The sequence below is a fragment of the Mirounga leonina genome, unplaced genomic scaffold, assembly GCF_011800145.1.
Source record: "Mirounga leonina isolate KUSES-001 unplaced genomic scaffold, KU_Mleo_1.0 Mir_173, whole genome shotgun sequence".
NCBI lineage: Eukaryota > Metazoa > Chordata > Mammalia > Carnivora > Phocidae > Mirounga > Mirounga leonina.
In genome coordinates this window covers 76,885,558-76,911,824 of record NW_023270447.1, presented here as the reverse complement: position 1 = coordinate 76,911,824, position 26,267 = coordinate 76,885,558, and the positions used below count along the sequence as shown (strand labels likewise).

The 26,267-nt window shown below is 53.9% G+C and overlaps 1 protein-coding gene across 2 annotated transcripts; it reads right to left on the bottom strand.

Annotated features, from left to right (window-relative positions):
* Positions 1 to 1,104: 1,104 nt before the first annotated feature.
* On the bottom strand, positions 1,105 to 21,878 carry E2F2 (E2F transcription factor 2). 2 transcript variants are annotated; one of them, XM_035019523.1, is made up of 7 exons: positions 21,510 to 21,878; positions 15,735 to 15,840; positions 13,640 to 13,859; positions 12,868 to 13,026; positions 11,066 to 11,180; positions 9,073 to 9,265; positions 1,105 to 2,878 (listed from the first exon to the last, which is right to left on the bottom strand). In XM_035019523.1, the coding sequence occupies exons 1-7, from the start codon at positions 21,759 to 21,761 to the stop codon at positions 2,601 to 2,603; spliced, it is 1,323 nt and encodes a 440-aa protein (XP_034875414.1). In that variant the 5' UTR covers positions 21,762 to 21,878; the 3' UTR covers positions 1,105 to 2,600. The 2 variants fall into 2 exon arrangements, with proteins under 2 accessions (XP_034875414.1, XP_034875416.1); XM_035019525.1 differs by having other exon boundaries at positions 13,646 to 13,859.
* Between the last annotated feature and the right edge of the window lie 4,389 nt (positions 21,879 to 26,267).

The following is a 26,267-nucleotide window of genomic DNA, read 5'->3' as shown; positions in this document are numbered from 1 at the left end:
TTTAAGAAATTTCTCCGAACCTCCAACTCTACTGCACAACTTAGTGCTACTGAGCTCCCTGGAGCCCCCAAGCCTCTGGTGGCCCCCGGGGACACAGGTGACTTGGGGGCTGCCGGTGGGCTGGGAAATGTCCTGGCAGATATCATGTACCTCAGAAAGAAAAGTGGCTTTTCTTCCACCCTAGTTCTAAAGTTTACATGGCCCCTAAAGGAAATACCCTCCAAAAGGCATTCTTAAAGCACTTGATGGAACTCTTGAGAGGTTTCAAGTGTCACTAGCAAGAAAAAGAGGTGTGAGCTTGTCACTTCCCCGCCCCCAGCCTGAGGCTTGGCCTGGGCAGTCCAGCCCCAGGGCCAGGCAGGGTCTGGAGGGGATAGCACAGGACAGGGTCAGCTGCTCAGGGTAGTGGCCACGGACCCAAGAGGCAGCCCTTCTGTCCAGCACTATGGCCCAGCATTTGGGGAAGGAGCTTGAATTCTGGCCAGATTTTACTATTAAACCCATTCCCGGTGAGTCCCGCAGGCCTCTTCTCCCTTTTCTCTGATTTAATTCTGGGAGAAAACTCTAGACAGAACCAAAGGCATGGAAGTCAAACATCTCTGTCTTCAGAGATGGGACATGACTAAATGGCAGCCCAGAGACCTCAGAACAGCAAGGCCATCTCGGCCCCACATGGTCCCCAACCAGATTCCATGCAACATTCCCATCCCCTGCCCAAGGGCCAAGGTAGTCCCTTGACCCTAGACATAGTGGGCTTCCAAATAGGCTTCTGATGAGACCCCTGTAAGTATCTGGGGAGGGCAGACCAGAAGCATCTCTGTAAAGCATACAAAATTAGCCCTGTTTCCAGAGCTGGGCATCTGTTCCTGAGAAGGCACAGTTAGGGGCCCGGGAAGTTGTGAAAATGACAAAGCACAACTGTCCCCATGTGGGCATTAGTTCACATCGGACCCCACCCCCAAAGAAGCCCACCTTCCCAGTTTTAGGGCAGCTCAGGAGCCATCCCACGAGGCCAACTTCATATTTAAAACCAACTTAATGCTACAAACTTAAAAAAAAAAAAAAAAAAAAAAAAGTGCTGCCCAGCTGAGCCCCTGAGGAAACCTAGCTCCCTGAGGGTGGGTGGTGGGCCTCTTAGACCACCATCCCTGCTGCCTCTCTCCAGAGGGCACAGTCTTGGTGCGGCCCAGAGCAGCCCCGCCCCAGGTTGGGTGGGGAAGAGAGCTGACCCCCTCCCCCACACCAAAGTGGGCTTCAGAGACACTGTGGGATGGTCAAGCCTCTGTGGGGGAGGGCAACAGACCTCAGGACCCTAAGCCTGAGGAGGTAACATAAGCCCATCTCCCCATCAGCCGCCAAGGTCTGGTCTGCAATGAAGATTCCTCCCTGTCAGCCCTTCGGCATTCCCATGACAAAAGGAGCCAAAATGCCACCAAGTCCTGGTCACCTCTGTCCTGGGGTGGTGGTGGGGGGGGTGGTCTGTGTGAGAGCTGCTTAGGGGAGAGGAGATCCTTAAAGAAGTACTCCCTTCAATAAACAAAAAAATCCTTCCAAGGAAGGGGAGGATGATACCAGTAGTTACCAGAGGGGGTGCTTTCTGGCAGTTTCTCGCTTTAATCCCACCTGTCTGTCTCTATGCGGGGGCTGCCACTCCCTCCCGGGTGCTCAGTGTAAGACAGCACCTGTCCCAAGCAAGTGTCACAAATGGAGGAAAGGTGCCCTAGGCAGCCCCTATAGCTGCTTCCACATTCCTGTCCCTGTTTCCCCCGGGCGGGGTAGGGGGGGGTTCAGTGCTGACTCCCTGGGGGGTCGTTTTTCATGTTCTAAGGGGACAGAGAGGTAGGGAATTCCATAGAAGTGGGTCTCCACACCTGGAGCCTCGATGCCGCCTCCCCTGGGATGGCTCCCTGCAACCATCTCTGGACAGAGCAGACCAGGAATTCAAGGCTGGCGCCTCGGCTGGAGATGACAAGCAGGAGAAGCCAAAGGGCCTGCAGCCACCACTTACTAGAATTACAAGGCCGAAGTGCAAGTAGCGTTCTAGCAGACTGGACGGGGCCCCCAGAGACCCGGCCCATTGCTGCGGGGAAATCGGGGACCTGGCCTGCCCTCGGACCATGGACAGCACTGGGCCCGTCTGAGAAGTCTTACTAGAAACTAGAACAATCTCCCTGCTAAAAACTCAGGGAAGACAAACAAACAAAACTCAACCTGAAATAAATACAAAGGCATTAAGTGCTTCTTGATAAATTCAGGGTCCTAATTCGCCCCTGAAAGGCAGGGGCAGGGCCTTTCCCTGGACCTGGTTGCCTCACCTGCGGCCCTTCGCGTAGAGGTCAGAGGTCAGAAGCTGGATGGGCCTTCCCAGGCCCAGCTTCCATGAGGAAAGAGAGGACCCAACCCCTGGTACACTCCTCACCCACATCCTCTACGTACCCCCCTGCCGAGACAGCTTCGGCTGGCTGGTGGGTAAGAAAGAGAAGAGGCCCCCGGACCCCGAGGGCAGCACCTTGTGTCCCACGTCACTGCACGGGCAGAGGGCCTGTCAGTCTACGAGGAGGTAGAGCCAGGGGCGGGCTGCTGGGGGCAGGCAGGGCCACTCAATTAATCAGCAGGTCCCCGAGGTCGTAGGAGTCGAAGAGGTCACTGATGCCCTCGCCCCCGTCCAAGCCCCACAGGTAGTCGTCCTGGTCCAAAGGCGGGGAGAAGCTGATCAGGGGGGAGCTGCACGGCAGGCTCGGGGACAGGAACTGGTCCTCGGTCTGCTGCAGAAGTGGGTGTGGCAGCTCTAGCATGCTGTCCGTGGCCTCCAGGGGGACAAGCGGCAGGGGCGGGGGCACTGGCGGCTGCGGGACGTGCTGGGGAGTCAGCGCTGGCCCTGGAGACAAGCAGACAGAGGTCACACCTGGACCTGGTGCCCAAAAGCCTCTGGTCAGACCTCAGAGCACAGGAAGAGCCCTCCCCCGTTCTCTGGACCGCTGTGCATCCTCTTTTCTCCTAACCTGCCCCACACCCAGTGGCAGGCGACACTCTGCCTCTCCTGGCACAGCGGTAGCCACTGCCCTCGCTCTCCCGCACTCTCTCTCCCTCCTCCCAAAGGAGGTGGGATCTCTTGCTCTCCAAACCCTTGGAGCACCTGGGGCACCTGGCTAGCTCTGTTGGAAAAGCACGCGAATCTTGATCGCGGGGTCGTGAGTTTGAGCCCCACACTGGGTGGAAAGATTATTTAAAAATAAAAATCTTTAAAAAAACAAAAAACCCTCGCCCTTCTCACCTTCCAGCCTCTGGCCCCTGAAACCACATCCTCGTTTCCTGCATCACCAATTTCTCTCTCTCACAGATCATTCCCATCAACAGGCAGACACATTCTAACGACTCCTATCTTTAAAAAGCATCCTCCCCGACCTCATGACCCTCTCGAATTCCCAGCCCAGTGTACTGCTCCTTTTCATAGCAAAATTTCTCAAGAATTCCTGTGCTCACCCTCTACTTCCCCACCACAATTCACTCTTCAACCCACTCCAACCTGGGGGCTGTCCCCACAAAGCCACTCAGCCCATGACCTCCTATTGCTGGACTCAATGGTCAGTTCTCAGCCTCATCTTATTTGACCCTCCAGCAGAATCTGGCGCCATTATTCACACCTTCTGGAAACACCTTCTTCACTTGGCTCCAGTACACTAGATTCTCCTGGTTTTCTTCTTACCTCCTTGGCTGCTTCTCTTCTGTCTCTTTTGCTGGATCCTCCTCCTCTTCCTCACTTCTAAGCCCTCAAGGCCCCAGGGCTCCACCCTCAGACTCCTCTCTCTGGCTGCACATCTTCCCAGGCGACCACAGCCACCCCTCGGCTTTAAATCTCTTAGACCTGCCACGCACAGCAGATGCCTCTGGCACAGACCTCACCCCTGAGCTCTGGGCTCCTGCAACACCTCTGCTTGGATGTCTCAGCTACTCCAGAACTTAGCATGTCAAAACCAAACTCCTGGTCTTCCCTGCTCGGCTAATGGACCACCAACCACTCAGCTGCCTAAGCCAAAAGGCCCGAGAATCACACAGAATCCTGCCATTTCCAGGACACCTGGGGGGCTCAGTCGGTTAAGCATCTGCCTTTGGCTCAGGTCATGATCCCAGGGTCCTGGGATCGAGCCCTACCTCGGGCTCCCTGCTCAGCGGGAAGCCTGCTTCTCCCTCTGCCTCTGCCCTCCCCCTTCTTGTGCTCTCTCACTCTCTCTGTCAAACAAATAAATAAAATCTTAAAAAACAAAAACAAAAAAACTTGCCATCTCCCCAGCACCCAGTCCAGCAGTGAGATCTGTCATTTCCACAACCAAATGTATTCTGCAAGCTGCCCGTTCAGTTCCACTACTGTGACCCTGGTCTAGCCCATCGTCCCCACTGAGACCGCTGCTGGGGCTTTCTTACCAGTCACCTTGCAACGCTTGTGGTCTAGCTTAAAAATGGCTTGGCCAGCACCGAGAAGGCCCTGCACGATCTAGTGCCTGCTGCCTTTCTGCTCCCTCTGTCCCGCCTCCTTCCACTGACACTCAGCCTCTCCAGCTACACTGGCTCGGCTGTTTCTTTCCTTTTTTTTAAGATTTTATTTAAACAGCCTCTCGGCTGTTTCGAGCACACCAAGTGCATTTCTCCTTAGAGGCCGGAGGTTGCCTTCCTACACAGGGACGAGAATAGGGCACCGGAAATCCCCCCAAATATATCCTGATGCCTTAAACCCCGACCAAGCATTCCTTGGAAAAGAGAGCCGTGTGGTGTGCCCGCCTGCCTGATCAGCCTCTTACTCACCGTGTATCTGTGGGCAAGTGACTTAACGTGGACGAGCCTCGGCTTCCTCACCTCTAAAATGGGGACAATTCTCCCCACCTCGCAGGGTTGCTGAGAGGGTTCAGTGACAGGTGCAGGGGGAGAACCCTTCTCAATAAGCAGAGCTCCAGTTTACCAAGGGCTTACCACGGCCGGCTCTGCTCTCAAGGAGAGGCATGTTTCACCTCCTCAAGTGGCCCCACAGGAGGCAATATGGGGACCCCATTTACAGATGAGGAAACTGAGGCTCAAAGGAGCCAATTAAATGTATGTGAACGAAAAGAATGGCATGTTTCTTTAGCGGGTTGCTGAGGCCTGCAGGGGTTCTGGCTTGGGAAGAGGGGGAGGCCCCGGGCTCGGACCCCAGCCCCACCCGCACCAGCTGTATGACCTGGAGCCTCAGTTTTCTCAGGAGCAAAAATAAGGCACCTCCTCCCTGATGCGCCGAACAGCAAGGAGAACAGGCGCCGAAGCCTCTGCCGCGGGTGGCCCTCGCTCTCTCGCGCTGCTCATCACACCCAGGAGCGAGCGGCTCTCTCTCAGGTCGGGGCCTGCGCCACACTCCGCGGGCTCAGACTCGCTTCTGAATCTCCGAACCACACAGGGCAGGCGCCCGGTCTGCATAAGCTTTTTAAAAAATCACATTCACGCTGTCTCACTGCCTGTAACCCACCCAGGAGTCGTGAGGGAGTTTTAAGGGTCCCAGTTTTATTTTTATTATTATTATTTTTAAAGATTTATTTATTTATTTGAGAGAGTGAGAATGAGAGAGAGTACATGAGAGGGGGGAGGGTTAGAGGGAGAAGCAGACTCCCTGCCGAGCAGGGAGCCTGATGCGGGACTCGATCCAGGACTCCACGATCATGACCTGAGCCAAAGGCAGTCGCTTAACCAACTGAGCCACCCAGGCGCCCTTATTATTATTATTTTTAAAGATTTTATTTATTTGACAGAAAGAGATAGCGAGAGCAGGAACACAAGCAGGGAGAGTGGGAGAGGGGGAAGCAGGCTCCCCGCAGAGCAGGGAGCCCGATGCGGGGCTCGATCCCAGGACCTTGGGATCATGACCTGAGCCGAAGGCAGACGCTTAACGACCGAGCCACCCAGGCGCCCAAGGGTCCCAGTTTTAGAGACGTGAGGACAGTGGCTCTGAGGGGCCAAAGTGACCCGCCTCCAGTCACCAAGTCACGGTAGGCGAGGTGCAAACACAAGCCCCCGTCTTCCAGTGTCGGCTCCTGCGTGGTAGCGACACTTACGTTTACCTCAGAATGTGAGAGCCTGGAGAGGCGTTAGAGACAACCCTTGTCCAAAAGCCCCTCAGTGACAGATGAGAGAAACTGAGGCCCCAAAGGGTTAGTGATTCCCCCTGGTGATGCCAAAACCTGGGTCCCCAGACTGGGTGTGGCCCCTGGCGCTCAGACCTCAAAAGGGCTCTGCTTCAGGCCAGAACATGGAGCGTGTGTGTGTGAGATAGAGTGTGTGTGAGTGTGTGTGTGAGAGTATGTGAGTGTGTGTGAGAGAGAGAATGTGTGTGTGTGTGAGGGTTAGGGTGTGTATGAAAAAGTATGTGAGTGTGAGGTAGTGTATGAGAGTGTGAGGCTGTGTGCGTGTGAGAGAGTGTGTGAGAGTATGTGAGTGTGTGTGAGGGTGTGTGAGAGAGAGTATGTGAGTATGTGTGTGAGAGAGTATGTGATAGTGTGAGGGTGTGTGTGTGTGAGTATGTGTGTGAGGGTGTGTGTGAGTGTGTGTGTAAGAAAGTATGTGAGTGTGTGTATGGGAGAGAGTGTGTGTGAGAGTGTGAGGGTGTGTGCGTGTGAGAGAGTATGTGAGTGTGTGTGTGAGGGTGTGTGTGAGAGTATGTTAGTGTGTGAGAGTGTGTGCATGTGAGAGTATGTGAGTGTATGTGTGAGATAGAGTATGTGAGTGTGTGTGTGAGGATGTGTATGTGTGTGAGAGAGTGTGTGTGGGTGTGTGAGAGTGTGTGCGTGTGAGTGAGCATGTGAAGGTGTGAGAGAGTATGTGAGTGTGTGTGTGTAAGGGTGAGGGTGTGTATGAGAAAGTATGTGAGTGTGAGAGAGTGTGAGGGTGTATGAGTGTGTGTGAGAGTGTATGTGAGTGTGTGTGTGTGTGTGTGTATGTGAGTTAGGACACCTTCCAGGAAATGTCCTTCTGCTCCCTTTGGCAAGGACATCACTAAGAGACCACATGGCAAGGGTGGAGAGGGGCATCCATGGCACAGAGCTGGCTCCTGGGCCGGCCTCACCACCAAGCACTCTGTCAGCCTCTACTCCTCCTGGGAGCACAACTGATCCGTAAAACCGAGGTAAAAACCTCACCCTTGCTTATGCTGGAGGGTCCCCCACCTCTGCCCCCGGTCTCAGAGGACATCTGAAGTGAAAGTGGTTCTAACCGGGAGAACTGTGCGCATGTTGACAGTGGAGTGAGAAGGCAGAGCGAAGCGGGAGGGTAAACAGGGTGGGGCACAGGTCTGGCATGGGAGATAGGCACTGGGCGGGGCCTGGAGGGACAGATGGTTGGTGCAGGGAGAAGCCTGTGTCCCTTGACCAGACCAGGACACAGGAGAGATCACCAGAGAAGAGCTGGGGGTCTGGGCTCTTGTCCAAGCTCTGCCTCCAACTTGCTGGGTGACCTTAAGGAAGTCAGTCGCCCTCTCTGAACCTCAGCTTATTCATGTGTGAAATGAAGGGCTGAGTCAGATCAGGGCTCAGCAAACTTCTATAAACGGCCAATGGCATTTTAGGACTTGCAGAATACTTACAGTCTCTGTCACACAGTCACTTTCTTCTTGCCCCCCAACTCTTGAAAAATATGAAAACCAACCTTAGCTCATGAGCCACCTAAAAACAGGCCAAATTTTGCCTGTAGGCAACAGTTTGTGGACCCTTGAGTTAAAGAAATGGAATCCGGCCTGTGTTCTGTGGACGCCCCACCAAGCCTCTTCCATCAGACCAGTTTGAGCTCTGGTTTGTTTAAACACCAGAGTTCTACTTAAGGGAATTCTGCTGCTAAAAAAACAGAAAGTTGAACACTGGCCTCCATAGCCTCGAAGGATCTGTCAGTCCGACCTGATGTGTGATCCCCGTAAAGGGCAAAAACCATCCTGGGGGAAGGGCCTTCCCAGGCTCCCATTTCTACTCCTTCTGGACTCCTTCCCTGGGACCTCTCCCACCTCTTTGCTCCCTGGTGACTACCTCATGCTACTTCCTGCCAGGTATAGCCTGCTTCAGCTGTACGGTCCACCTCCCAGCCAGGGGGGAGCTGCTCCGGTCAGGAGCCCTTTCCTTGATCTGTTCCAAGCCTCATGGAGAGAGGACTGGGCTAGGAGTGTGGGGACTGAGGGTCAAGACAGTTCCGTTGCCTCCCGACTAGGAGACTTTGGGTGAGTCCCATCAACCGCTCTGCTTCAGTTTATTCATCTCTAAACTGGGAACAACAAGGCCTACAAGAATTGCTGCGAGCAGTAACGTGATAACATAGATGTACCTAGTACATAGTTGTGATTTAAAAAATCTTAGGGGCGCCTGGGTGGCTCAGTCGTTAAGCGTCTGCCTTCGGCTCAGGTCATGATCCCAGGGTCCTGGGATCGAGCCCCGCATCGGGCTCCCTGCTCTACGGGGAGCCTGCTTCTCCCTCTCCCCCACCCCTCCACTTGTGTTCCCTCTCTCGCTGGTCTCTCTCTGTCAAATAAATAAATAAAATCTTTAAAAATAAATAAATAAAAAATAAAAAATCTTAGTTGAGCCTTCCTTCAAAAATCTGAAGTGCCCATTTACTGCAGGCTTACTGAGGGCCAGGGGCTTTGCTGTTGGTAGTCAGCATAGCAGTGTAGTTCTAGCAGTAGCAGGAGGTTAATGGTGACAAGAATAGTCAGCAGTTACTGCGAGGCACCGTCCCAAGGGCTTTACCTACACGAATTCACTCAATCCTCACAACCTACGAAGTAGATACTGTTAGTTACTGCGCCCAACTTACAGGTGAAGCTAAGGCAAAGAGAGGTTAAGTGACTTGTCCAAGGTCACACAGCTGGTAACTGGAAGCGTGGGGATTCAAACCCAGGACCCCTCCGCCCCAGAGCACATCAGCCCCCCACTGAGACAAGAACACACGCACTTGCTTTATAAAGTGTAAAGTGTGAGCTGTCCCTTCGCTGCCCAACCGATGTTGCCATGGAAAAGGAAACTCTAAGGCTGGTTTCTCTCCCCACCTCCTGTCGCTTTGGATAGAGGGTCCTACCTTGGGATGCCATGGGTTCTATCATCCCAGGGTCGGTGCTGCTGCCGGGCTGGGTGGAGTCAGGGCTGGGGCCAAGGGTGGAGGTCGGGGGGAGGGGCTCCTTGGCAGGACTGTCCGGCTCCTGAACCTCCTCTGGGCACAGGTAGACTTCGATGGGCCCCTGGGTGCTCTTCAGATATATCTGCAGGTTCTCCTAGAGGAAGAAGAGAAGCCAGGTCATGGCTCTGGGCAGCTGGGCACTGACTCATGGGGTGGGGTGTATGGATGGGGACACCCAGGGCTCCCACCATCTGTGTGAGCAAGCTCAACTCCTGAGCTGGGCCCCAACACCTGCCCCATCTGACCGTGGAGGGCATCTGCTCTTTCTGCCTGTCTGGCCCCCAGGCTCCCTTCTTTGAGGGAGAATATCTTGATTTTCCTTTGGGAAACCACTCCTCTCCCACTCTCAAGTCATGTAGTTTGGGGGGACAACATGTTTCCCAACTCCAGTGGGTGAGCTTGGGGTGCAGGCTGGGAAAGTCACAATGATGGTGACTAGTTCAGGGAAGCACATGACTCAGCTCAGTCCGCTAGCATCAGACCCAGGACTCGTGCTGAACTTGGAAATGAAAGCTCCCTTCCCACAGGGGTCGCCGAGCTGGGATCATGAAAGCTTTTGCCACTGGAAGAGGGGAACCCGCCTGGGAATGGAAACAGCACAGAGAATGGCAGAGAAAGACAGAGAGCACGGGGTGAAGCGAAAGTCATAGTTGGAGCTCCTGCGTCTAGCCCTGCCCTCTGCACCTGTCACTTGGTTCCCCATAGTCCCCTCCACCCCCCACCCCTGACTTAAGCCATTTGGATTTGGCTTTTGTGACTTACAACCAAGAGTCCTGATACTTGGCCTTCCCACCCCTGCTTCTTCCCTCCCACCATCAATACACACCTGCCATTCCAACACGCACTCAAGTCTCCTCCCTGGTTCACCTGCAGGGCCCTCTGTCTACCCCTATTTCCCCTGACAAAAGTCCTGTTCATTCTTTAGGACCCAATACCTGTAACCATCTATGGGCTCTTCCTCCAACTGTCCTTTCTCTGGGCCCTCAAAGCATCTTAAGTCTATAAATGGCAACATGACTCCTTGCTTGGGTCTTTTTCCCACTAGGTCCTGAGCTCCTTCAAGGCAGGGGTGGGGCCCCATTTATCTTAATATCCTTCCATTAAACAAATTATTTCTTGAGCCCTTATATGTGTCCAGCTCTGGGCTGGAGGTACCCCAGGAGCGCAGCATGCTTTTGTGGAGTTTACCCTCTAATAGATGAAGCACAACATAATCACATAATCACCAATATCTCCGAGCAAACGGAGGTTAAGTGCAGTAGAAAAGCACAGGTAGTTATGAAACCGGGGCGGGGGAGGGAGGGGAGGGGGGTGTAATCAGGGAAGACTTCCTTGAGGAAGTGACCTCTGAGTTGAGACCTGTAGGACGAATAGCAGTAAACCAGGCAGAAAAAGGGAAGAGCATTTCAGCTGAAGAGAGTAGCAGCAGGAGGTCTTATACTGGGGACAAGCTTAGTGTGGTGGCGACACTGTAGAGAAGTCAGCGTGGCTCAGTCAAAGGCACAATGGGGCAGCATGAGAGAAGAGGCTGGTGAGGTCAGAGCACAGAAGGTCTCATTAGGAAGTAGTAAGAATTTGGGTCTTTAACTCGGCGAGCATGATTAGCAGGAAAGGATTATGGTGAGCACTAATACCATGGTGTGCGGGCACAGGAGGGCAGGGGCTGGTGGGTGCAGAAAGGTGGCAAGAGCGGAGATTTTCTTGGGCCAGTAGCTGATGTCTGTTGTCCTTTCTAGCTCCTGCCGTTGCTGCCCCAGCTCAGAGACCACCAATCTTGCTATGGGCGCCAGAATGGTTCAGGGAAGCTTGTGGCCAGTTAGCGCCAGGGACAGAGCCTACAGAGCAGCCTGGGACCCTCCATAATCTGCTCTCCACCAAATGCTGCCCCTCTCACCTCGCTCCTGTCGGGCACTTCCAGTCTTGTCTGTGGAGGGGCCTTGACCGCGATCACCGTCTGCTCCTTAAAGTTGCCAACGGCACGGATGTCCTGGTAAGTCACATAGGCCAGTGTAGGGGCAGGAGAGTCAAGAGAAGTAACTGGTCAAAATTCAAACCCCTAGCCTGCCAGGTGAAGCCTTGGAACATGTCTTTCTCATTCCTTACACAGCTTGGAAATAACCAAAACCGATAACCTGTTCTTTCAGTATCATAAGCTACCTTGGATACCTTTAGAAAATGAAAAATGGGAGTATAAATCATTTTTTTAACCAATTTTTAAAAAGCTGCCTCCTGTCAATTTTTTAGACTTTATCTTGGGCGCCTGGGTGGCTCAGTGGGCTGAGCGTCTGACTTTGGTGCAGGTCATGAACTTGGGGTCCTGGGATCCAGCCCCATGCTGAGCTCCCTGCTCAGCGGGGAGTCTGCTTCTCCCTCTCCCTCTCCCCCCCCCCCCGCCCGCTTGTGCTGTCTCTCTTTTTCAAAAAGATAAATGAAATCTTAAAAAAAAGACTTTACCTCTCAGACTAGATCATTATCTCTGAGCAGGTAGTAAGACCTGTCTTATTTCTTTATATTTCTCACAATGCCTAGCATCCTTCCAAAAATACAAAGTGAGATCCAAAAGCCAATGAGATGGTGGAACCATTTGGGAAAAATGTATGAAAAGCCTTAGCAAAATCCATGTTTGTAATTTCAATCCTAGGAATCTAAGGAAATAAGTAAAAAATATAGGAAAATGTTCTCTATACAAAGATATTCATCACAATCCTGCTTTATAAAAGCAAAAATCTCGAACCGATCTAAATGTTGATTCTAGGCCTTCTCAACAAACCAGAATGTAGTCTGAGCAGGACCGTCTCAAATCATTCTAAATATGAGGTTAAATCACATGAGGTTGCTGTTTTTGTAAAAAATGGTCCAATAGCAACAATTCCATGTGGATCAAGCAAATAGGGTGGATCTGTAGCAACGTTAAAAACTGTCTATGGTAGGGGCGCCTGGGTGGCTCAGTCGGTTAAGTGTCTGCCTTCCGCTCAGGTCACAATCCCCGGGTCCTGGGATCGAGCCCTGTATCAGGCTCCCTGCTCAGTGGGGAGCCTGCTTCTCCCTCTCCCTCTGCAGCTCCCCCTGCTTGTGCTCTCTCTCACTCTCTCTCCGGCTCTTGGTCAAATAAATAAATAAAATCTTAAAAAAAAAGAAAACCTGTCTATGGTGATATACTAAGTGGGGGAAAGCAGGATATAAAATGTTGTGTATAACAGCTCACAACTATATTTAATAACACGTACCCTGTGTATGGGTAAGAAACAAGGGCTATGTTGGGGTGGCAACTGTTTCTTTCTTTTCTCCATTTTCCAGATTTTTGTTTTGCTTTAAAGATTTTATTTATTTATTTGTCAGAGAGAGACAGAAAGAGCACAAGCAGGGGGAGTGGGAGAGGGAGAAGCAGACTCCCTGCTGAGCAAGGAGCCCGACGTGGGGCTTGATCCCAGGACCCCGGGATCATGATCTGAGCCAAAAGCCGATGAACCAACTGAGCCACCCAGGCATCCCTCCATTTTCCAGATTTAAAGAAATGGACTTACTTTTCTAATGAGAGTGGCTTCCATAGACTTGTGAGGAAAAGCCACCGAGGAAGGCAGAAACACCCCCGAGGGTGAGCTCCCCCTGCCGGGAGATTCTATCCGAACTCAGGATGGCTATGAGCATGCAACAGGGCCCTGCTCCCTGACCGCTTCCCCCCACCAGACAGGATATCTCTTGTTGGCCTTGTCCTCGGTCAGGTGCTTGAAGTTCAGAGAGCAGCTCTGGATGAGCTGGTCCAAGGCCTGCTCTGTGCTCATCAGCTCCTTCAGCTCCTGCCCCAGCTGTTGCTGCTTCCCGGGCCGGGTGGGGTCTTCAAACATTCCCCTGCCTCTGGGAACAGAGCAGTCCCCCAGTGTCAGTCTCAGTCCACATCCAGGGGCCCAATCCCAGGGCTACAGCGCAGACCCGCACAGATGGTGCGAAACCCCAGAATGGGGCCATTGGTATGTTCCACAACGGTGCCCCCTGGGCTGTGCAAATCAGTGGTCTTGCCTTCCAGGGAGCTGCTAGGAATTGGAAACTGAAGTTCGGGGGTTGGGCTAGGGAAAAGAAACAAGTCAAGCCTGACCCCACTTTTGAGGGGCTCCCAAAAGGCAAGGCATTTGGGGCAGGCTGGGGTCCACGCTACACCCCAGCCTGCCCCAGATGCCTTGCCTGGGTTCTCTGCAGGTCTGCTCTGATCTTCGTAGGAGGAAAGGAGCCTGGAGGATTCAGATAGCAGAGCTGGAAGGAGGATCAGTTGCTACAGCCCAGCTCCCAGGGGACTTTCCTAAGCTAGAAGAGGAGAATCTTGGGATCCCCAACTCAAGAGGCTCTAGGTCCTCTTAGGCCTTTACATGTCTCGGCTCCAGCCCGACACACACCCGCCGGATAGTGCACCCTCCCACCTTCACCCACAGCACATGCACCCACAGGTGCCATTGGCCCCAGCACAGGCACTCACACCCACTGGATGTTGTTCTTGGCCTTCTTACGGATGAGCTGGATACCCTCCAGCACATTGGTGATGTCATAGATGCGCCGTTTCTGCACGTCTAGCACCTCGGCGGCCCAGTTCAGGTCCAGGACCCCATCCTTGGATTCGCTCAAGAGGTAAATGAACTTCTTGGTGAGCAGCCCCAGTGATGTGTCATACCGAGTCTTCTCTCCAGGAGACTTGGGTGCTAAGGGGAAAAGGGGCCCGGTCACCACTCAGGGAGAGCCAGCCTGGGGACCCTCATCCACGGATCTGGACCTATTAAGTACCACCCTTCACATGAACACAGGAGTAACCACTTCCCAGTTTACAGAGCACTGCGAGGCAGGAGGTCGTTCGCCAGCCCCGTCCAGGCGGGGAACCTGATACCTGGAGAGGGAACATGACTAGCTTAAGGTCTCACAGTCAGGGGCAGGGGCAGGACTGGAAACCAAGCATCTTCTAACTCCTGGTTCAGAGCACCTTTCCACCATAGCTTAGGGCAGCCATATCAACACCCCCCCACCACCACCACCAATGACAAATACTGTGTGTAGGTCACTGTTCGAAGCACTTCCCATATACAACAAATGCAATCCTTACAACACCCTATAAGCTGCTATACAACCATCCCCATTTAATGGATGAGACTACTGAGGAACAGACAGGTGAAGTAACTCGCCCAGCTCACTCAGCTAGAAAGTGACAAAGCTGGGATTTAAATCCAGGCAGCCTGGCTCCAGAGTCTTTCTTCTTAACCATTACCCTCTCCTGCCAGCTATGCCAGGAATCTGGAATTAGGGTAAGAGAGAAAAGGAATGATGTGCTGGGATTCGAGCACATTTTTCCACTTGCATTTTCTTTCCACGTGTAGCCTAATGATTATCTGAAAGGAATCAGTCCTATAATATCAAATGGGGCAGGTTCATGAAAAAAGGATCCTTTCTTAATGAGGCTGATGTCACAAGACCACATCCCAGCTGCAGTATCTTAAACCACGAGTGGACTTTGGCAATCAAGTGACTTGCAAGTCATACAGCAAGCCAGCGGCCAAAGAAGTTCTGGAAACTGAGTTTTGGAGAGCCTCAGATTCCTCCAGAAGGGGACTTTAGGACCCCTTCACATTTGGCACACAGGCGGTTTGGGTCAGGTTTTGCACCCTTGGCAGACATTGCTAAATGATCAGTGCATAGTATCTCTCAATCAAATGCTCCAGGCAGCTTCTACCCATCAACAGGAGGGCCAACTCTCTTGCTATTATTCCTGATCTAGCTGTGCTTTGTTTTACAGATGAGACAGCTAAGGCTCACAAGAAGAGTGGCCAGGGCCCTGTCCAGACCCCCAAATTCCTGATCCTCACGCTTTGCACCCAGTGACATAACCTTCTTCATGAGGTCTCTGACCCCCCAAATTATTGTTCCTCCCTAACATAAGTTTCTAAAACTCCAGCTGGAACCAGGATATTGATTGAACATATCAGGAGCAGAAGTAGAAATTCCCTGCAGCTTAGCTTTCGAAAGACACCACCCTGGTGGCCTCTGGATCTTAACCTCTGAGGCACACTGAGGTTTAGACTAATCCAAGCTTCACTTCCCTTGGAATCACTCATTCAGCTCTCTTCCTGTGGGACAAAGACCCTGGTTCACCCTGTTCCTCTCGGAGCTGGATTCTGTCTTTTAGAAAAGGTCAGACTGAACTCAAGATAAACTTTTTAAAAAAATGAGTAAGCTCCCAAGTAAAACACCAGTCATCGTTCTGGTCACGAGAGTGGTGTATGATGTGGGAGATGCAGGGCCCGCTTGGGTTTGAGTCCTGACACTCCCCCCCCCCTCCCCGACCAGCAATGTGACCTTGGGCAAGTCACTCAAGCTCTGAGTCTCAAACCGCCTCATCAGTGAAAGGGGGACAGTGCTAAGCACGGCAGGGTTCCGTGACAGAACGCAGAGGAGCCTGCTTTGTAAACGGGGAAGTATGCGGCAAATATCACTCCTGCTGATGTGAGTAGGGTTGCTGCCCTCTGCCCCTGTCCGCCCCCCGCCCCCCTCCCGAGCCTGCCCTTAGATGCCCCACCAGCCCGGCTTACTTCTGGGGCTGGCGAGGCCGTCCACTCTAATGCACTTGCCCTTGGGAGTCCGGAATTCAGGGACTGCTGGCCTCCCGATCCCCTCCAGGTCCAGCTTCCTTTTGGCCTTGGAGAGAGGAGCGAGAGAGGCAGAGTTTGAGAATCATTCCTCCTTCAGTCTTTCCCCGAGTCGGGGCCAAAGCACGGAGGCCACCAGCAGCCGCTTTCTGTGCCTCAGTTTACCACCAGTCCTGGTGTAACATCACTGCCCTTGGTGAGGTAACAGTTCAGCTCGCCAAGTGAGCTTTCGGGGGGAAAGGGGGCCCTGTTTTCTGAAGAGCACACGACACTCTCATCCTGAGGTGCAGGTACCTGAAGATCACTGAAGCCAGTCTGGCCAAGAGCTCAGGGTTCCTTAATAATGGGCCCCAAGGTCACTTGTACATCCGCCGTCCCCCAACCCCCATGCCCAGAGGAGGATGCAGGGAGGAAGGAGTGGGTAGGACCTAAACCACATCAGGCTGGGGAGAGCCTCCCGCGCCAAGTGCAAGAGCAGCTGGCCCGGCGGGCCCTGGTGCCCATCACAGCCCCACAGCTGGCCCTTATCAGGGTGGGGCTGGGCATCCGCCCCGGCCCAGGAGACTTCCTGGCTCAGTGCCACACCCCAGGGAGGTGCCCACATCGCGAGGCAGAGCCAACATTCCCCACCCCCATGTTTGGGCTCCCACTCAAGGGCCCCAGGGCCTCCTGAATAGACTCCATTTGCCATTCTTTCTTTGCTGAGAGGGGCAGACAATGAATCCTTCCCCTGCATCTCAAGGACAAACAGCTGAGGTCCCCCTGCTCCCCCTGCCTGTTCCCGCCAAGCTTGGGAAACACCTGCTGGGGAAATCAAACCACAGACCCATCTGCTCTTCTCCACCCCACTGCCACCAGGCCCCAATTAGGCCCAGAAGCTGCACTGGCCCGGAAGGGGCCTCTCTCCTGTTAGGGCTGGGCAGGGGCAGGGCTAGGGTACTGGGGCACTGGGGCATAGGTCGGAGGCCTGGACTTGCCTCTCCCAGCTCCTTTGTGGGCTCACTGTGTGTGTGTGTGTGTATCTGTGTGTGTCTGTGTGAGACTTGGGGAAGTACTCCACATCTAGGAGCCTCAGTTTCCTCCTCTGTAAAATGAGGCAGAAAACACCTGCCTTGAGGGTCCACGGTGAGGAATCAAGGAGGTAACTCCTGCAAAGTGCTCAGCCTGTGGCTCAGCACACATAGGTGTTCAGAAAATGCAGAGTCCCTTCCCTGAAATCCAGGCTTGGCCTCTTCCTTGACACACCCTTCAGGGGGCCCCTGAGCCCATTTCCTTCCTCTCCCTCTCCCCTAATCACCCAGACACCCCTAAGTTGGTTGGGACAGAGAGGCCTATTTTAACGTTTGACAGTGAGGTCATGCTCAGCAGGGCTGAGACTTCTAACTGCTGCTGAGCACAGCTGGGCAGACAGGTGTGGGAAGTGGTGACAGCTCTTCTGGCTATCAGCTCGCCTCCCCACCACTGCGTCCTCCAGGAAGTCCTCCTGGACTGCTTCCAGGAGACCCGTTCCTTGGTTTGAGGAGCCGGATACGATGCTCCTCTCTTCCACCCCTATCCAGACCTGGACATGATCCAAACACTTCCCTGCTCATTCCTCTTGAAGTCTCTCTGGAATATTCTTTTTCTAACCTCTCAGCTGGTGAGATCCTAGATTCTAGGGACTGTGACCTATCTTGTCTCTAGATAAAGGCCCAGTCATTCACTGAGACCTTCCACATGCCCTGGGCCGAGCCCCAACATTCATCACCTCACTGAGTCTCCCTAGCACCACCAAACCCCATTTAACAGCTGGAGTAACTGGGACTTGGTGAGCTCCAACGTCTTTATCAATCCCGACTGAAGTTGTCCATCCCAGGACCCTTCATCCATCCCGCAAGAAGGAATGCCAAGAGCAGCGAGAGGAAGAGAAGTCAAGCTGAGTTCTACCCGAGGCACAGGCGGAGTGACCCAGAGTCTCCCCAACCCCATCCACCTCTCCCACCTGACAGGAGCCAGGCCCTGCTGAGTTCACAGAACACGAGGAAGAACCTCACTACCTGCAGAGCGGGGAGAAGGAAGGACCTTGAACAGAGTATCTGCACTGGGCCTATCACGTGCTCATCAGTCCTGAGCCATCAGCACTGGCAATTACTCTTGGCAGAAGAGAAATGGAGACTCAGAGAGGGTAAGCCATGAGCCCTAGGTCACACAGACAAAGGGCAGAGTCAGACTTTGAACCCAGGATTGTCTGACTCCAAAGCCATGTGCCAGGCCGTCTCAGCTCTTTCGCACACATTCCCCCAGATTTTGCTGGAACTTGAGCCAAGGCCTGGCTGTGCCCACCGGCCCCCATTACTTTATATACACAGACCAGTCCCCTCCCTTCCCTTACGGTCCCTCCCCTTACCCAGGACTTCAAGTGTCCCCAAGCAGCAAAATGTCCCTCATCCAAGGGTATCTCCCTGACAACTTGGGGCACAGCCCATGGATGGGCCTGAGCCTACAGAACAGAGGTGGCAGAGGACAAGCCCAGAAAGATGCGGGCCAAGGAGAGCCTGAGCAAAGGCCTTGGAGTCAGACCCCCCTGGGTTCCCCTCTAGGCCTCCCCCCTTCTTAGCTGGGTGAGCTCAGCAAGTCGGTTGACCTCTGGAGCCCCACCTGTAAAATGGGCATAATCTGCTCCACCCCGGCCGGGGATTCAGGGGCAGTGCAGCAAAGCGCTTTGCTCACACAAGGAAGCCGGTATCACCAAAATTCCAGGGGCGCCAGCAAGGGGAAAGATTAGAGGTAAGCTGAAGAGACGGGGATGCGCCAAGAACAAAGGCCAGTCTGGCTCTAACCTGGACCCTCTTAGGAGGCAGCCCCTTTGGCTGTTTCTTAAAGGCCTGGTTAGGATTCAAGTTCCCCCGGCCAACCCCAAGGGAGAAGAGTGAAACTCCCTCCTTAGGCAGCCCCAGAAGTGAGAGGGCTGGAGACCACCAGACACAGCCCCACTCTGGGCAGCAAAGTGACGAAGGTGGGGCTCGAAGGAGGGGGAGTGACTTGCCCAAGGTCACACAGGGAATGGAGCCAGGTTAGCCCAAAGTCCTAAATTTAGACGGTGGGGGTAGGAGCAAGTGTTCTAGATCCCAGCTCTACCACTCCATAGCCTGCATTTCCACATCTGACCCCGTCTTGAATAGTTGTTCCTTAAAATGTTCCTTTGCTTTCACGGTTCTCAGGGGACTTTGGAAAAGACAGACAGAAGGAAGGAGAACTGTGCCGAATCCCACCCTCTTCACAGATTCCCATAGGAATGAGACAGAATCACGTGATGTACCTGGCTGGCCTAGGGACTCCATAGAGAATCCCAAGCCTTCCCCAGAGGGTGCTGGAAAGAGCCCCAGACAGGGAGTGAAGAGACCAGGGCTCAGGCCTTCATTCTGCCATTGAACTTGGTTGCCATCCCTGAGGTCCCTTTAAACAGCAGCTCCCCAACAAATCCTACTCACCCTGCACTTTGCAGCCTGGCCACAAACCAAGCAGCCACACCCAGGGTTGGGTTTGGAGCTGCTCCAGGTCACACCCTGGTAAAAATGAGTAAGCAGGGGGCCAGGCCTGCCCATGGGGCTGGGGGCCATGGGGCATCTGACGGGAGAGGGGGCTCTCGGCCTGGCAGGCCTTTAGGGGAGTCTGATGCAAGGAGACTCTCCCACTTCTTGGCTTGTGACTTGGACAAGTGACTTCACGTCTCTGCTCAGTTTCCTCATCTGTAAGATGCCTCATCCCAGGCATCTTGGCCAAGATAACGAATGTGAAGAGTGCCAAGCAGTGCCTGGCACACGAGTGGCGTTCAGTAAAAGAGAAGCATTCTTGCTGTGATCACTGAGCCCCTCTGGGAGGGAGCTACAGACAGATGCACTCGGGCTCCTCTGGGAGGGAAGCAGTTCAAAACCATAGCTGTTACTGAAACGCAGCCACTGAAACCCCGCCTGGGCGCCTGAAAGCAGCTTGCCAGAGGAGACTGCACCCACCATTGAGCCCCTTCCCCACCCCCCCACCAAGGGGCACCCAGCTCCTCGGTTGGGCAGTACTGCGGAAAGTCAAGGCTGCAGAGAAGAGACCAATGATCACCAGCTTTGGTCATACATCTCCCTGTATGATCTTGGGCAGATCACATCCTCCCTCTGTGCCTCAGTTTCTCCCTGGAGCTACTAATGCCTCCTGCTTCCCAGGGTACAAAACAGTGTTAGGTTGTAAAATGCTGAACATAAGATGCCCAGTCTCAGTTATCTTTGGCTGCTTGACCTGTGAAATGGGAATTGCACCCCTGCCTCCTTCCTCCTAGTTGGATGGAAATCATGGGCAGGAAGGGGCTCTGGAAAGTTTAAAGCCTTGAGCATGGGCAAAGCATGATTCCCGTAGCAGGGACTTGTGCCTGCTGCATCCAGGGAAGGCTGGGGGTCTGGGCCTGTCCACTGACATAGGTCTGACCAGATGCCTCTACGGCAGTGAGGGGTGGTCTTAGCTCTGTACCTGAACTTATTCACCACTCACTCACAACGAAGCAAACTACAGCACCCCCATCTCCCCTCCCTGGAGCCTCTTTTCAAAACCCAGGACCTGGAGCTGGAAATGACCTGAGATGAGTTAGCCCAACTACCCCATGGACACATGCATTTTCAAGAAAAGGAAATGTGGGGCGCCTGGGTGGCTCAGTCGTTGAGCATCTGCCTTTGGCTCGGGTAGTGACCCCACGTCATCGGGCTCCCTGCTCTGCCGGAGGCCTGCTTCTCCCTCCCCCACTACCCCTGCTTGTGTTCCTTCTCTCGCTGTGTCTCTCTCTGTCAAATAAATAAAATCTTGAAAAAAAGAAAAAGAAAAAAAGAAAAGGAAATGTAAGCCCAGACTGGGGCCAAGACTTGTCCAGGGACACACTGAATTAGTGGCAGTCAGGACCAGAAACCAGGCTCCCCACCCACCACCCAATTCCCCCAGGGCATTTCCCACCCCACCCACCCCTACCCTATGGTTGTTTCCATTCTCAAGGGCTCCAGGAATTCCACTCCCACAAAACACACCCTGTACCTAGTGCCCAGATTTGGGGCCCTCCCTGGCAATGGCCTGAGAAAGGAAAAGTCCATCTGAATAGGAAACCCAGGGGCTGCCCCCAATTTGCACCTGCTACTGGCTGTCTGGGAGGGAAGACTGGGCCTGGGAGAGACACAGGGCAGATAATTGGAAAAGAGTTGGTTGTACGGGAGATTTAGAGTCTGTTCAAGCCAAGCTGGACCTGAGAGACACCCCAGCCCTGCTTTCCCCCCCACCCCGTTTTAAAGTCCCCACTGTATGCCTAGACCAAGCCCTATACCTGGACCATAGCAGATGCCCAGTACCAGTTTCTGGACCAAACAATGAATGAAAGAATGAAGGAATGGTGGCAATGTTGGCTCCGTGGACTTCCTCAAGGTCACACGGTGCAGTGGGGGTAGTGGGCTGAGTCTCCGCACTCCCAATCCAGTGCTCATTCCACTCGACTCCAATGGATGAGGTTATTTCATCCCAAGTCCGAAAACGAAGGGCTCTTCAACTCAGATATGCAGGGCAATGGGTTGTTCTGGAAGTTGAAAGCTCTCTTTTCCCTCCCCAACTCGACCTGTTTCGTTCAAACTGGGTCCCAGGCGCCCCTCCCTCCTTTCCCACACCCGCAAAAGCACAGGGAGAAGCGGTGGGCGGCGGTGGGGAGGTCCCCAGCATTACCGGCAGCCGGCCAGCCGGCACGCATCGCACAGCTTGGCCCTCCGGTCCGTGGGGGGTGGCGTCGAGGCAGGTGCCGGGCGCCGCAGTGGGAGGCACAGTCTGCGGGTACAGCGAGGTGTAGTAGGTGGCGGTGGCCGGGCAGAGCTGGGGGCTGCTGAGGCCGGGCGGCCACAGCTCGGTAGGGCTCATCGCGGGCAGTCCCTTCGAGGGCGGCCCGGCGGCTGGAGCCAGGGCCCGGGGCCCTCGCAGCATGGCGAGCGCAGCGCCCCCTCCCCAACCGGGCCTGGCGCGCCCGCGGGCACCTGCGGGCTCCGGAGCCCGCGGAGGCTCACACGGCCCGAGGCATGGCGCGGAGGCCCGGGGGAAGCCGCCAATGGACGCCTGCGGGGCAAGGCCGGACCCTCCCCTCCTGGCCCGCCGCCGAGCCGAGCAGCGCTTGGAGATCCCCGCTTGGAGATCGCCCCGCGGCGGCGGCGGCACGGCCGGGGGCTGTCCCGCCCCGAGGGCGGCGGCGACCCGGGACGGCCCCGCGCCCCCGAAAAGCCTGGCGCTTAGGGTCTGGCTGGCTCCCGGCAGGGGTCTCTGGGGTCGCTGGGGGCTCGGAGGAGAGGCGATGCGCTCAGACGGGGAAGGGGGGCCGATTGCACCGACTCCCTCTCGCCTGGCTCTTTGGTCCCCAAGCCTTTCTCTGCCTCTTTTTTTCCCCTTCTTCTTCTTCCTTTTTTTTTTTTTTTTTAGCGCCAAACTGCGTGCCGCGAAATTCGGATCTCCCGCGGAAAATGCCGCGCTGTGGTTGGCCGCCGCTACAGGCACAGGCTCCACCCCCCGGAAAGGACCGGTCCCCAAGGCTGCGATTGCAACACGAGCTTCGCTGCTTAAAGGGGCCGCCACACCTCCTGTCGCCCGGCGCTCGCCGGCCCTAGCAGCCCGCCAAACAGGCTGGGAACGGTGGTTCCCGTACCGTGCGGCAGCAGCCGGAGCAGCGCCGGGCCCGCTGAGGAACGGGCCCGGATTCCCTGGGGTGGTGGGAATTTGGGCACGGAGTCCTGTCCTGAGCCCAGACCCAGCAGCACATTACCCAGGCCGAAGGCCTTTTGTTACTTTGCATGCTTGCTTACTTAGCATATACGCTTTTATATCCCTTCTCTGCCCCGCTAAAATGAAAGCCAGGAAACCTGTTTTCTTTCTTGGCAGGGGGGCGATGGGTGGAGCCTAATATTTATACCTCTTCGTAGGAGGATGCTAACATCTGCTGAATGCCTACAGTGTGCCCAGCACCCTGCTAGGTCATTGCATGGTTTTATTTCATTGAATCCAACAATCCCCGGAGGAGGCATGATGGTCTTCGTGGTAAAGATGGAGAGACAGAAAGGCTAGGTAACTTGCCCAAGATCACACAAATTCACTCACTTGAGAACTAGCAGTCCAATCTGGACAGGCCAGCTTCTGAGCCCTTGTTTGTTCCAATAAAAGGTTTCTCCCCCACCCTCCCAAGCTGTGCCTGCCCTGTGCAGGCCTGGGTGGGGGCTGGGGGTCCAGAGTGCAGAGCTCTGTCTTGTTCTCAGTAACATTCCCAGAGCCCCACACTCGGTAAATATTTGAACATCTCCATGTTTTTCCTAAACAATCCTTTTGTCACAAGAGCCTCCCTCCCTCATTCAAAACCTTCATTGCCAATAATCCATTTACATTCCCAGTCTCTCCAGCTTAGAGATGCCGAGGATCCAAGAAGTGACCTTAGCTAGCGAGTGGTGGAGTTGCCAGAAGCTGAATTCCAAGTCTGCCGATTCCTGCCTGGTGCTGCGTGATTTCTATGCGGGGCTGAGGCTGGCATTCAAAACCCTCCAGAGTCAGTCCCCAGCTTCATACCTGGTCCTTATCCTCAGATCTCGAGGATGAGGTGGCACTAATGCACGGTGATCAAGAGCCCAGACTTTGGGCGCCTTGGGTGGCTCAGTTGGTTAAGCGACTGCCTTCAGCTCAAGTCATGATCCTGGAGTCCCGGGATCGAGTCCCACATCGGGCTGCCCGCTCAGTGGGGAGTCTGCTTCTCCCTCTGACCCTCCCCCCTCTCATGTACTCTCTCTCACTCTCTCGCTCTCAAATAAATAAATAAAATCTTAAAAAAAAAAAAAAAAAAAGAGCCCAGACTTTGTAGCAGACAGCACTGGGTTCAAATCTAGACCCAGCCACTTAACCAAGTGTGTGACTCCAGGCAAGTTTTATAAACTGTCTGAGCCTCACTCTTCTCACACTATTGACACCCACCTCACAGGATTGTGCGGAAATCTCATGAGGTATGTACAGCTGTCAGCACAGTCTGGTTCCTAAAGAACCTCAAGAAATAGCTGTGGTTACACTTCCGGCCTTATCTCCAGTTCGCAGACCCCTTCAGTCCAGTCTACATATTTCACTGTTCTTCAGGTCCAGCTTAATAACCTCACCTCCTCCAGGAAGCCTTCCCTGCCTGCCTCCCCTCTCCCAGTCAGAGTGCTTCTTGCCCTCTTTCCATGCTTAGTGTGTTCTGACTCAACAAATAAAACTCTATTTGTGGTCAGGAGGCTCCGATTCAAGTCCCACTCTCCACTTCGCGGCTGAGCAACCCTGGGCAGGCTGCCGCTCCCCGTCTCAACTATCAAGTACGGACAAGGCTTCTACTCAGCTGATTTCGCAGGACTCCGAGACGCTATTGAAATGGTGGTGGTAATGACCCTCACGACAGCCCTCTGGGACAGGCACTGTTATTATCCCCATTTTACAGATGAGGGATCCTGGAAGGAATTGTGGCTGAGCAGGTTTGGGGAAGGAGCAGAGCCCCAGGGCCAGGAAGGGAAATGGGGGTGGCAGGGTGGGGCTGAGACGAAAGAAGGGAGCCAGCAAGGGGGCCATGAGCCAGCTCTCTGTGGTTGAGTTTTGGGCTGCTGGGGCTGGCTTTAGTTTCACTGCCTGGGAATGGACTAATTCCTGTGGGGCACATCTGTAGTCTGTCTCCCCGAACTTGAATTCCTGCCCCATCCATTCCTAGCTTGTGCTCTTGGTCAGGTTGCCAGACTTCTCTGAGCCTCACTTTCTTTGTCTTTGAAATGGGGATGGCATGGGGTGCCTGGGTGGCTCAGATGGTTAAGTGTCTGCTTTCAGCTCAGGTCATGATCTTGGGGTCCTGGGATCGAGCCCTACATCGACTCCTTGCTCAGTGGGGAGCCTGCTTCTCCCTCTCCCTCTGCCTGCCGCTCCCCCTGCTTGTGCTCTCTCTGTCTCTCTCTCAAATGAATAAATAAAATATTAAAAAAAAAAAAAAGAAATGGGGATGGCAAAAGTGACCTTTTTATTTACCGTGCAGATTCAATAAGGTATTGGCTACAAAGTCCCCAGAGAGGTGCACAGTAGGTACCTAATGTATTTTAGCTAAGATCTGTGAGAGATGGACCAGAAGAGGCCCCAGTGGAACCAAACTAAAATACTCGCAGTTTCCCATTCATGTGTTACATGCCCCCATTTCCCAGGCTTTGCTTCCCTGGCTCCGCATCCACAAGGCCCCTCCTCCCTTCCATCCCCAGCCCCCCACCCTCCTACCCCCCACTCAAATCTGACCTACCTTTAAGGCCCCACTCAAATGGCAGAGTGGCAGGAGCAAAGTGTCTGAAGTCCGATGTTCAAGGAAACTCCAAAATCCTTGGGAACGGGACCCGTACTTTGTTTTCGCCTGTGTGCCTCCCCCCCCCACCAGAGTGCCAGGCACATAGTAGGCCTGCAGTCAGTGATGCTGGTGATGGTAGCTCACATTTCTGAGCATGTCCTCAGTGTAAAGCACCCAGCTAGGCCCTTTCCATGCATTATTATGTTGAAATGTCTTAACTGCCCTGTAACAGAGGTACAGTTTGGACAGAGGAGGAAACTGAGGCTCAAACACGTAGAGGGATTTGACCAAGGGCTGATTAAAGATGAAACCAGGAACTGAACTCAGACCTCCGTCTCCCTAGGCACTGAGCCATTCTGAACTAAGAGCTTCTCCCCAGTATCCCAGGTGAAGGAGGATACATCCTGCCCATGAATCCGAGGTTCCAGTTCAACAGACATTGTTGGAGGTGGAAAGAGTGTGCCCCACAACTAGATAAGTTAGGGATGCTTAGTCCCATTTTCCAGATGAGGGAGCCAAGGCATGGGTGACATTAAGCAACTTGCCTGAGCCTGCACAGCTGGTAAGGAAGGAAGACCCTGTTCCAGCCAGACCCCAAAGCTCTGGAAAAGTCCCCAAACCGGGGCGCCTCTGTGGCTCAGTTGGTTGAGCATCCAACTCTTGGTTTTGGCTCAGGTCATGATCTCGGGGTCATGGGATCGAGCCCTGTGACAGGCTCTGCATTCAGCGTGGAGTCAGCTTGGGATTCCTCTCTCCCTCTCACCCCTATTCGCACTCCCTCTTTCTCTAAAATAAATAAATACATCAAAAAGAAAAGAAAATTCCCAAACCAAAGCAAACTCCATCCCAAGTGGTGTACCTCATCCCTGGTGTATCTCCTCCTGAAAAAATGCCTCAGATTCCCTCTGTTCAAAGTCCTACTTATCAAAATACAAAATGCTTGATAGAAGCTTCCTGAAGGTACAGACCTTCTGTTTTGGGGCTCCCCAGTGTGTTACCTATTCACATGAATCTAAGATCAAGAGAGAAGCCAAAAGGGAGCTGTGGGAAGGAAGGGGGGAAATCTCTGCTTATTAGGGAAAGGAAAATCAAAACCACAATGAGATTCACACCCGCTAGGG